Source organism: Eptatretus burgeri, chromosome 2 (genome assembly GCF_056783735.1).
Source record: "Eptatretus burgeri isolate ZD-2024b chromosome 2, Ebu_testis_v1, whole genome shotgun sequence".
NCBI classification, from domain to species: Eukaryota; Metazoa; Chordata; class Myxini; order Myxiniformes; family Myxinidae; genus Eptatretus; species Eptatretus burgeri.
In genome coordinates this window covers 4,588,277-4,600,776 of record NC_140962.1, presented here as the reverse complement: position 1 = coordinate 4,600,776, position 12,500 = coordinate 4,588,277, and the positions used below count along the sequence as shown (strand labels likewise).

Sequence of the window (12,500 nt, the reverse complement as noted above, 5' to 3'; positions counted from 1 at the left end):
TTCCTCTGGGGGACAGTGCGCGAGGTCGAGCAGTGAATGCATTAGATCATATAGCTCAATGAAGCTGGTTAATTTTAGCACGTTCCTAATTTTTTTGTTTGCTCAATATCATTCTCCAAACAGTAGAAAAAGATTAAGTTTAATGCTTTGGAAATTTCACATTTTCTTGTGTATGTATGGAGGAGGGAACATCGCCTTGCTTGCATCAAGTAAATATGTATATCAGCTGAGTTACAAGACTCGTTATTTCTTTAAATTATCAGATTTCACTCCAGATTTGAACATTTATTTAATCCGGACATTATCCGATCTTCAAAACCGAAATAATATTTCGATGATATACTTTAGATCGTGAGAGTAGATAATGGAAAATAATCTCTATTATAATACTAAGCTTGCACACTAAAAACTCGGCTCGCCGTCACACGATCCCTATGAAATTGCTGTGGCACTTAGCGGACATGCCGACAATGTTTGGGAAGTCTTGGCGTTCCATAGTACCACTTGCATTTTGCACAATGCGTATTTTTGTTATTCCCCGTGTACGGTCTGTCGTCTGCTACCAGCTATGTTGTACTGCTATCCCGTGCATGTGCACGGGTATCACTAGTATCATATAATGCATGAAATCACTTCAAGCTCCTAAGTTGAAATCTATAGTACGTACAAAAGCAATGTACACAACAATTTGTTGCTCTGATGAACAGGCATTTGATAATTTGAGTGAGGAAAGTGAAGAAAAAAAACAACTTTATCATTAAGAAAGTTTATTAATGAAAGAGCATGATTTTCTTTCCTCTGCATAACACGAGAATTCACGTACTTTCATTGGGCGGTGCATATTAAACTTTCTCGACCAAGCTGATGTTATGTTTATTCATGTCACATTAAACGTGTTTACATAACCATCAGTTTGTTTCTCAGCTTTTAAAAGTCGGGCGAAAACGTAAAGTATTTTTTAATGAAAGACAACGATTTTGTTTCCTTTGCATAATATGAGAATTAATGTTCCTTCATTGGGGTGATCGTTGCACACAAAACATGCATTACCTCGTTTGTAGTGGAAACAAAATGTGTGTATCTTTCCTCAAAACTGCAGCTGTATTTTATGATAAAAGACTCGTTGTTCAGTCTTCAAATGTACAAGAGGCTTCGATAAACATACTGAACGTATGTGAAGAAATACGAAATAACCTATCAATACTGGACTTTGCAGGTATGATCCACTACCCTTGCTGTAAATATTTTATTTAACAAGGTCATCAGCCACGTGGTTTGGCAGACATGTTGGCTTCATGGAAAATAAATAAAATATTTTATTTCAGAAACCGCCGTAGCAATTGATTCAAAACTTTGCAGTTATGATCCACTGAACTTGCACGATGTAATGTGATGTGGTTCATTTGATGTGGTAAGCGATTTCGGATAAAATGGTTTTAAAGTTTTGGTTTTCAAACAAACATGGCTGCCAAACCACATGACCAATGGCATTGAAAATTTGTACACTGCTCATTATTGGGTGGAGGATCACATGTGTGAAGTTTTGTCTTGATCGGATAAGGTTCGTTTTTCGATTCAATATGGCTGCCACACGACATGACCCATGACGTCATCATTTTTGCCCCTGTTTGCAAAAAATGGTTGCAGATAATATTTGGTAAATTTTGCTTCAATCAGATCAATGGTTCCAGAGAAAACATTATTTAATATTTTTCTTCAATCCAACATGGCCACCAAACCACGTGACCTATCAATAATCTTTCACACCCGAGTATCCCCAAATCATGCGGAATATGTCTGTGAAGTTTCCCCTCAAGCTGTCCAGCCGTTATGGAGATTTTTGAATATTTTATGGTAAATCCAAGATGGCTGCCAGATCATGTGACCTATGATATCATAGTTATAAAACTTCATTCAGAATGGCTCGTCGATCATTTGGGTGCAGTTTCACTTCAATCTCTAAAGCGGTTCTGGAGAAAAAGATTTTTTCCTTTTTAAAAAAAAAACAATATCGCTGCCAAACCACATGGCAGATGACATCATAAATTTAATAGTTTCATTTTTATTTGGTCATCGATTATGTGTGACGTTTCAGATTTTTAGGACAAGGGCATCAAGTAAATCAATTTTAGATACTCTCCCACTTCACCTTTGACATCGTCATTGCAAGGTCCTCATTCCCCATTGGCATATGAATATGATGTGCATAATTGCAAATTTTTCCGATCAGCGGTTTCAGAGATATGATATTTAATTTTTTCATTTAATCAAACCACCTGACCTATGACATCATAATTATCATTAAAATATTCTCCGTTGGGGGTAACGTCTACCCTCCAAATTTTGTGTCAATCAGACAAGCCGGTTGCTGAGAAAACCAGAGAGTTGGTGTCAAAGCCTCCCAATGCTCGCCTGTTTATACATTTATTGGTTTTTAAAACACGTCTAATAATATTTTTTATAAAGCATTGCAGTGAAGTCTGATCCAAATAATTTTAAAGCAATATATGTATTTGTATATTGTAATCAGTAAAAAATAGTGTGGTGGATAAAAACATTAGAAAGGAAAAAACTTTAACATTGATGTGCTACAAAAAAGTTAAGTTCAAAACAGGTCAAAAATTTGAAATTATTTTTTAATTTCAACTTCACTACATCAATAATATACCCCAAAGGAACCTCCATGCCAAATATCAGCATCCTAGTACACATATTAAATGAATGGCAAGCTTCTAAATAACTTGCACAAAAAGACTTTAACATTTTCACGCTGACGCTGACGCTGACGCTCACGCCGGGTGTATCGCTATAGCTCTCTGTTCTTCGAACAGGCGAGTTAAAAAAATGTTGAAGAAATAATCGAGCAAAAAAAAAAGTCCAAAATGGGACGAAGAATAACTAATCTATAATAATACAAATAAAGAAAACAGAAACAATAAAGTACCACAGCCTGAAAGCTAATGATACCTAATTAAACACAAAGGTTAAATTTGACGTGTTGTCGCTGTCTGGCCCATCTTGTCTGCATTTCCGATTCAATTCACATAACTTTGATCCTCCCTATTACATTAACTTATGGAATGTATGTCACTCAATTGTTCATGAACACATGTCTATTTTATCTCACTTATCTGCTCTGTAACTGGACTGAGTAAAACAAGCAGCATGAGGTGTTCACATATTTCATTATGACAAAAACAGACAAAGTGGTTGACATTTATTACTTACAGTGCCTGTAGAAAGTCCACACCCCCTTTCAAATTTTTCACCTTTTGTTGCCTCCGCCTGGAATTAAAGTACATTAAATCAGACTTTTCCCACCTTTATTTACTCATCACAACCTACAACTTCCACGTGAAAAAAAATTCCACAAATTTCAAAAAATAAAAAAATAAAAAAAACGATATCTTGGTTGGATAAGTATCCACCCCCTTATAATAGCAATTGTAAATTCGATCAGGTGTAACCAAACACCTTCAAAATCACAAACCAAGTTAATTGGCCTCCACCTGTGTTAAATTGTCATGATTCTGATTATTTCAAAATAAAACTAGAAGGGCACTCGGTGGAGCGCATACCTCTGCCACGTAATGCCTGATCCACGAGAACATATCGGGCCCAATACATTTTTGAAATATGCTATACAGTACTATATCGTTTTTGGCCTCACCTCTCAATGGTGAAGAATCACTTTAAAACTTAAATAATTCTCGTCTACAGATCCAGATTTTGACCTTCATCAAAATTGAACCAATTCTTCCTTGCGACACACCCAACCTGTTCACCAAGCTTCGTCCGGATCCGTCGACAACTTTTTGAGATATCCTGTACACAGACAAACAGACAGAAAGGGGTGAAAACATAACCTCTTTCACCTTCAGTGGTGGAGGTAATCAGCTGTTCCTGAAGGTTTCCTCTGCTGGGTAGTGCATTTCACAGCGAAGACTCAACCATGAGTACCAAGGAGCTTTCAAAAGACCTCAAAGATAAAGTTGTGGAAAGGCACAGATCAGGGGATGAGTATAAAAATATTTCAAAGGCCTTGAATATCTCTTGCAGCAGCGTCAAGACAATCATTAGGAAGTGGAAGGTGTATGGCACCACCAAGACCCTGCCTAGATCAGACCGTCCCTCAAAACTGGATGACCAAGCAATGAGGAGACTCATCAGAGAGGCCACCAAGAGGCCAATGGCAACTTTGAAAGAGCTACAGGCACTTATGGCAAAGACTAGTCACTGTGTGAATGTGACAACAATATCCCAAGCACTCCACAAGTCTGGCCTTGTGGTAGGGTAGCAAGAAGGAAGCCACTACTCAAAAATTCCCACCTTCAGTTCCGTTTAAGGAATGCAAAAAAGCACTCCGGAGATTCTGAAGCCATGTGGTAAAAAGTTTTGTGGTTTAACAAAACCAAGATTGAACTTTTTGGCCGAAATGTAAACCGTTACTTTGGGACAAACCCAAAACAGCATCCCTACTTTGAAGCTTGGTGGTGGCAGCATCATATTATGGGGAGGTTTCTCATCAGCAGGGACTGGGGCACTTGGCAGGATAAAAGAGAAAACGGATGGAGCAAAATATAGAAAAATCCTACACGAAAACCTGCTGCCCTCTGCAGGAAAGCTGAAATTGGGATGGAAATTCACCTTTCAGCATGACAACAACTCAAAGCACACAGCTAAAGCTACACTGGAGTGGCTAAGAAACAAAAAGATAAATGTCCTTGAGTGACTCAGTCAGAGTCCCGACCTAAACCCAATGGAAAATCTGTAGCATGACTTGAAGATTGCTGTCCATCCACGCTCCCCACGCAACTTGACTGAGCTTGAACAGTTTTGTACAGAAGAATCAGCAAATATTGCCCAATCAAGGTGTGCAAAAAGTTGGTCGAGACCTATCCCAACAGACTCACAGCTGTAATTGCTGTCAAAGGTGCTTCCACCTAGCATTAACTCAGGGGGGTGGACACTTTTCCAACCAAGATATTCCAGTTTTGTATTTTTAATTAATTTTCTGAAATTTGTCGAATTTGTTTTTCACCTGGAACTTGTGGGTTACGATGTTTTAGTAATGGTGGAAAAAGTCTGATTTAATTCCAGGCGATAAGGCCACAAAAGGTGTGAATTTTAAAGGGGGTGTCGGCTTTCTATAGGCACTGTATCAGACTTCTATCACACTGAAAATTAATATCTATATGGAAACAGCTTTAATGTTTTGTTTTTTTACTCAACCAATCAACAGCCACATCATCAAGAAGCGCCTCTTGCTGGCACTGCACCGCAGTAGCGGTTTGATTTGCCTCCATTTGACCGCGACTGTCAACAATAAATTGTTACAAATCGATTTTCGCCTTGTGAAAAATCAAAAGGGAGGTCGTGATATTGAGGAGAAAGGGGAAAGAAAAATCTGAGGGAGGGAAAAGAGGAACATCACATCAAGAAGAAAACAATGCGTGAGAGGTCACAAATGAAACAGATGGAGGAAGGCAAATTGAAAAAAAAAACACTCAGAGCAAGCTTGGATTTATGTTTTATTCCCGCTACAGACTTCATTTATTGACCATGATGGTGGCGCAAGGAGTGAACACAGAAGAAAACGGCAAGACGGCAAGCAGCATATCGCGAGCGAACGCTAAAAGCACCAACCAAACCCCATAACATCTCTTTTGACAGCCCGCGTTGCTCCCCGTGCCGCTGATAATCGGCTGCTTCTGGTAAAATAATGTAGAAAAAAAACAAAACATTCCACCCCAAATTTTCACCATAACCAGGGTTGCCATTCAAAAACAAATGAGAGACTTGGACAAATGAGAGTCTCGGTTTATACATTAAAATTCATGCCGGAGTCAAAGTTTTGGGAGATTGAACTATACGTAATTCAGGCAGAACAGAGGAGTATCGAGTGTTATAAAATAAAACATCACAGATTAAAAACACGATTTTGGCAAATTGACCAACAAATATACTGCTCAGATGAATGTTTCAATGAAACAAGGATGTCAAAACCAAAAAAAAAAAAACAAAAAAAAAAAACATAATGGGCAGGAATCAAAAATTTATTTATTTATCCAAAAGGCTTCATTAATTGATATGCCAAATTAAGAGTGAACTGGAAGAAAAGAGTTGCAGGATTTTGCTGATTTGGCAAAAATTCAGGGGCAATGCCAAAAATAAGGTGGCCAAGTACAAAACAAACAAGCAAAAAAAAAAAACCCCAAGGTGTTCACCAATGCAACAACACAAGTAAAAGAGAAGGATTTGGGTCAATTTTAAAACCAGCCTCTGGCGACACGGGTAAAGCCAGCAACAATTCTTTCATATGACAATCCGAAGTTAAAATCCATACAATAATAATAGTTACTAACACAAATTTCAACCAACCAACCGTTCGCCAAAGACACGGAACAACTTACGAATGGGAGTACACTCACAGAATCTCATTCTCATTTTAACTCTTAAGTTGACAAAAGCCACGAAAGGTTCATAACTAAATCTAACATGACTTAGACCACGACAGCATCAAGGGTCATGGGGAAAGTGGAAGGAAGTGGGGCATGGGGATAAGGAAGCGTATAACACAGTCACGAGAGAAACAACAGCATCTTTTTTTTTTCCCGCCGGTCCTAGGGCAACTATCACATCTATGCTTTGGGATTGGGAGGCGCCGAGGCGGCCGAGGTGACGGTGGGATGCAGGGAGGCACACCCGCTTTCACGGCCCGGGATACGAGCGTCTTTGGTATGTCGCAGAAGGCAGGCAATGGACGCCGGCGCGCACTTTGGGACTAAGCTGTAGTGGGTAGGGTGTCTGTGAGATGGAGGCCTCTGCCACTAATACTTCCACTCTGCCGAGACAGTAAAGGTCTCAAGAAAGGGATCGAGAAGGAGAAAAATAATGAGAAAAGGAGGAGAGAAGGGAACGAGGAATAAAGGGATGAAGATAAAACATCATTGCAAAAGGTTGGTGGAAGAGGAGCAGGAAACAGCTCAAATTATCAACCTTTAACACCGTTTGACACTTCACCTCCACTGTCATGGAGCCATGTAGGCCATGAGCCAGACCCGGTAATTTTTGGCCACCAGTACCATCCGACGGGAATAATACATATCGTAATTTTTGGCAGGGTATACATCTCTACAGTCAGTAACTACGTGATAGCATTGCATTGGTGGTATCCTTTTGTCTATTATTAGCCGTTCAGTAACCCCATCCCAAAATAAACTTTTCTGAAACCGGTGTTAGACAGAAGAAGACATTCTATTTAAAACTAATGGTTCTCTCTTATTATAGGCTCTATCTTCTTGAAAATTGTTAGGCACGTAGCTCATGTTATTTGCCTGCAATTGTAAAAGGAAGTGTTCACTCCCAAAATGTGTGTGTTTGTCAAACGTACTGAAATGCACTGATGTGTGCAGACTGCCAGACTGTGAGAACCAGGCATCCATCTTTGAGTTAGACGATGGGGAAAGTTTAGATGAGGATATTGAAGAATTGGAGAATGATTATGATTTTTAAGTTAATCTTGAAAATTTTATATCACTTACAATCAGTGCATATGATCAGAGATGTCTTAGAAACTAGAAAGGACCCGTCTTTGGTTCACAATACAATATGTTTATCAGCAACACATTGGGCCTAGGTAATGGCCTTGTTAGTGTACAGCACCACATTTGTGTTTCTATTCTGTAATTTTATGCCCTTCAACAAAAGATTGTGTTTCATTTTCACCTTTGACTCATTCATCAGATTGCACATGATTAACCATATTGCTACTGTCTTTTTGGTTTATATTGTGTAATACAGGTGTTTGATACCTTCATATGTGCATTATTGAGAATCTAAATCCCTGAAATTCTGTATTTTTTTGAGAAATTACAGGGAAAAAAACATTAATCTTGTTCATGAACATGCTATCATTTACCTTTGTTTGATTTTTGGAAAGTATCCTTCAATAACAACAGGGAAAACATCATGACTGACCAAACCATATAAATCCATCCAAATTAGGTCTTTTTTGTTTGGGGGGTGGGGTAACATTGTCTGTTCTCCTGATGTAAATATACAACATACAAAAAAGAAATTTAGATTTTTCGATTTCTTAATAAATTTGCTAAACACCCATGTAATTATATTGTTCCAGAACTTTTATTTACTTTCCACAGTAAATGATAGACAAATACTTTTCTCAAGGCGGTACGATTTATCACACAGTAAATAGACACTGATATACAAGTGTCACTAATGACGTACCTTTCAACTTAGGCATGTTTAGCACTTTTTAAGAAGCAAATGATCCCAGCAAAAGGTGAGACAAATTTCAATGTTACTGTTTGACTGATAAAAAAAAAAAATGTTGTTAAGTTGAAGTAGGATGTCTTACCTTGAACTGTCCATTTTGCACAAAAGCATATTTAAGGGTAGGCATATAAACAGGGTGATAACACACAAAAAGCTACCACCGATGCAATGCTATCACATATTTTCTACCTCTAGGGTTATATACCTTGCCAAAAATCACTACGAGCATTATTCCCCCCAGAAGGTACTGACCAACCCTACTGGCTCATGGACTGTAAGATGTGTGGAGAAGGGACATGAATGTGAGTTCGTTGTGAAAGTGAGCTGTGGCAATGAGTGAGATAAATGTGTGCAAGCAATGCTTTGTGGCAAAATGAGTGCGCCAAGAGAAGAGTGACCGGGTTGCAATGGACATCTTTGGTATCTGCAAACACCATAATTTTAGGGAGGGTTGATAGTTCAGAGTTGAAAGCCTGCAAAAAGACAATCGATGAGTGGTGATGTAACAAGAGGTAAAAAGGTAATGAGGAGCCTTTGGAATAGTATGTGAAAACAGCCAAAGGAAAGTCCGATGGATAAGCCAGTACGAAAAGGAAAGCAGCCATTTCTCAGCCTTCAATAATGAATAATGAATGCACAAATAACATTTTGAGAAAACACCGAGTTAAAGCTACTGCTGTAATCATGTCCTCGCCGATGTGCAGACATGTTGTGCACGTGACGAGGATAAAGGGCTGGGATTTGATAAATATTCCACAAAGTGAAGCTTGCAAAATGTGCTATTTTCATGTGTGATTTTGGTATTTTTTGCCCATCTCAGTCAATGTTCTATCGATTAAAGCTTTTCATTTGGTTACAGTGAGGTATTCTGCGATTTCAAGGAATAATTGGTTTGGAAACAATGCAACAAAGGACGTCAGAAAGAGGGGGCAAGAAGTCAGGAGAACATCATGAGTCACAGTATTAGATAAATCTGCACTGCCTTGAAATTACAAACTTCTACCCCGAAAGGCAATGTGAAGTGGTCACATGGGATTACATTGACTTTAAACAACAGCCATGGACAACTATTTTTGGCTTTGTGACTATCTGTGCATGATGAAACGGTTAATGCAAGCCTTAAGAAATCTGAGGGTAGAGATTCGAACCAATAAGGCTTATAAAAGTACAAAGATACATGAAGAGCGAGGAATAAAGGTGAATAACTTTATAGGTAGGAAGGAAAGTGAAGATTGAAGATAGTATGTGAGTGAGAGTGATGTGTGAGAGAGGGAGGGGGTGATGGAGAGGGGGAGGGGTGAGAGAGGAAGGAGGAGAGGGAGAGAGTGAGAGAAAGAGAGAGAGATGGAATGTGAGTGAGACTGTGTGTGTGTGTGAGAGAGATTAACTGTGCGTGTGTGTGTGTGTGTGTGTGTGTGTGTGTGTGTGTGATTGACTGGGAGTGTGTGTGACTGTGTGTGAGTGCGACTGTGTTTATGAGGGTGAGTGACAGTGAGATTGAGATAATCGAATGATAGGTATATATAATGAATGGAGCTATTAATTTACATCTTCTCTACTCAAAACCCTCCTGGTACAAATGATACACATAGCATGCAAAATTCATTGTTACCATCCTTATCTTACTGTTCAAAAATGTATTTGATATCTTTCTGTCGAACACTCAAAGGTAGTGTGGAAAGCACACTTTGGCATGGACGAAGCTCAGCAATGAGAGTAGCTAAAAGCAAGCAGGCATTGAGTACAAGTAGTTGATGAGCAAGATGTGTGCTTGTACCTGTTTGGAAAATGTCACAACAAAATATGTTCATGAAGAAGAGCTGAGAAATTTAGAGAAGGTGATATCAGTTAAAGTTAGAGGGAAAGGGATTGAGAATATAGAAACAAGGAGAATACAGAGGGGAGGGAGAGAGAGGACTGACACCATTGACCCTTCCCCGCAAGCCTGTCACGTGACGAGGTCATGTTGCGGGAGGAACAAGGTCTGGTCAGGTGAGCATTGTCACAATCCTTTGGCGAGGCAAACATTTCAAGAGAATTTCTCTTTTAAAAATCCATTTGGCCAAGCGTCGTCACCACTCCTCGACTCCAAAATTTAAAGCTTTTTCCTTCGTAAAAGCTGTACATAACTGGGGATGGACAGCAAAAACACGTGTGTGCCCATGCACCCATTACGCGTGCACTCTCATGCGCCATTTTGAGTTTATTTTAGTAACAATAAAGCTTATCATTTCCCAGGCAGTCGGCATGTGCAGAAATGAGGTATTTTCTATTTCTTCTCCTCTTCACAGAAAACAAAAAACTACAACGTTCACACCAACAAGGAACAAGAGAAGATTTTGGTCGACAGCTGAGTGGTGATATGCACCGGAAAGAACAGTAAGGTCTAGTCGCGTGAATAAAGGTTTTGCAACTTTGGTTAAAACACTGCGACTTACCATCTGCCATCCGAGTAGTGGGAGAGAAAGAAAACTGGGAAAGGTAGCGGGGGGTGTGGAGAAGGGACGAGAAGAGAAGACAAAGAGGAAGACGTATAAAGACATCAGGAAAGGTGGGTGAAAAAATAAACAAATTTCTTCCAATAATAACCACTTTAACAATATTAACAAAGACGAGACAAAAATATTACCTATCCCAGGGAGGTAGGGGCTTACAATCACTCCCAATGGACCAGTGTTTGAAAGATTATCATGATAATAATAATAATAATAACAATAATAATAATAATGTTTAAAAAACTCAGGGAGGAGAAGGGTGTGGGAGGGAGGTTTGGTGGGGGAGATGACAACATCAGAACCAATTCAATCTTTAAAAAATGGCTACCGCCAAGAGCCAGATAAGACAACTAAAGAAAAGAACAGTCAGGTATGGAGATAAAAGAGTGCCGCTGTGTGGGATGCAACCACGGGATCACCGTGAGCAATTTGGTATGAAAGGAGAATATTTGGGAGAGAAAGGGGAAAGGGTGTTTTTAGGGGTGAGCTGCTTTTTCCCACTTTTTTGCAGCATCATTATCCTTTGGTAAGTCGAAACCGCCACTGCTGCCAGTGTCTAAAACCAGCAGACGCCCTGGGGACAAATGGAAACGAGCGCACGGGCGGACAAATGCACATGCCCTAAGCCTCCGAGGTGGAGGGCAGGGAAAACACAGTAGTTACATCGTAAAATTCATTAAATTAATAGCATTATCATTTATATCGCAGCAGTAATTCCTTTAAAACAATCCAGCAGGTTTTGGCACAGCGCGAGCGGCGCGGCCGCAGCTAGCCTTTGGTGTAGAAACATTTGGGATTCTAGAGAAGGATTCATTTGGCCAAGTATGGCCTGGGGCCCAGTCAAATATCACAAAGCCTGGGATTCAGCCAAATCTGGCACCTGGGCATGAGATATCAGCACTGCTGCCCAGCCAAAAGCCTCAAAGGACAAGGGCTGGGCCAAAACTCTTAGATCAAGAACTCAGGGCTCAGGTGACTGGCCTTTTTGAAAGACCTCAGCCAGGTGACATTGAGAAAGTTCACACAGGTTGGGTCAAGTTGATGGAGTCTTCCCATTACACAGCCCAAATGTACTGATAAAATCAAGGGGGCGAGAGTGTAATGGGAAGAGATGATGAGAGAAAACTCATTTTAGTTCTCGCTTTCATGTCAGTTGCACCTACATAACTGCATCCATTACGCAGCCAGGTTTGAGGCCTTCAAGAAGTTAGGCTTGAGCTTAGTACTGTCTTCTTGCAATGTATCCACAGCTACTCATCTCGTCGTCACTGAAGACCTGGCAAGCGAAGGTGAGATCTGGGAACACTGGGTTGGAGCCCGAACTCAGCCCCGAGGCCAAGCTAAGAACTTGAAGCTTTGGCTGGGCCTTGTCCAGCCTGAGGAGCTTGACTTGAAGATTGTGGAGTGGTGAGTGTGTAAGTCGGTGGAGTAGGCAGAGGAATATTGGTGAGTGGTGAGGAAGCTTGCATGAGACTCATTGCACTTGGTCCACTGGAGAACAGAGGTGAGTTAGAGCTTGTGAGGAGAGGCAGTGCAGAGGAGTTGAGAAACAGTGGTGTTGCTGATACAAGATTCGGACAGGCACGCGAGCCAGATGATCCTGAGATGACCAAGCCAGAGCTTGGATCCAGAGAAGCCATAGATAAAGCACCAGAACCTGCCAAGGCTAGGGGAAAAATAAATAAAAGAGGAAAATGAGTAGGATCA

General features: G+C 40.1%; 1 protein-coding gene across 1 annotated transcript in view; it reads right to left on the bottom strand.

Moving 5' to 3' along the window:
- Positions 1-5,518: 5,518 nt before the first annotated feature.
- The window catches only part of LOC147031292 (POU domain, class 2, transcription factor 1-like), a 244,250-nt gene continuing 237,268 nt past the window's right edge, over positions 5,519-12,500 (bottom strand). The window contains exon 16 of the mRNA XM_085871924.1: positions 5,519-12,459. Coding sequence (XP_085728050.1) covers positions 12,134-12,459 — 326 coding nt within the window. The 3' untranslated portion in view covers positions 5,519-12,133. The remainder of the gene's footprint in view (positions 12,460-12,500) is intronic.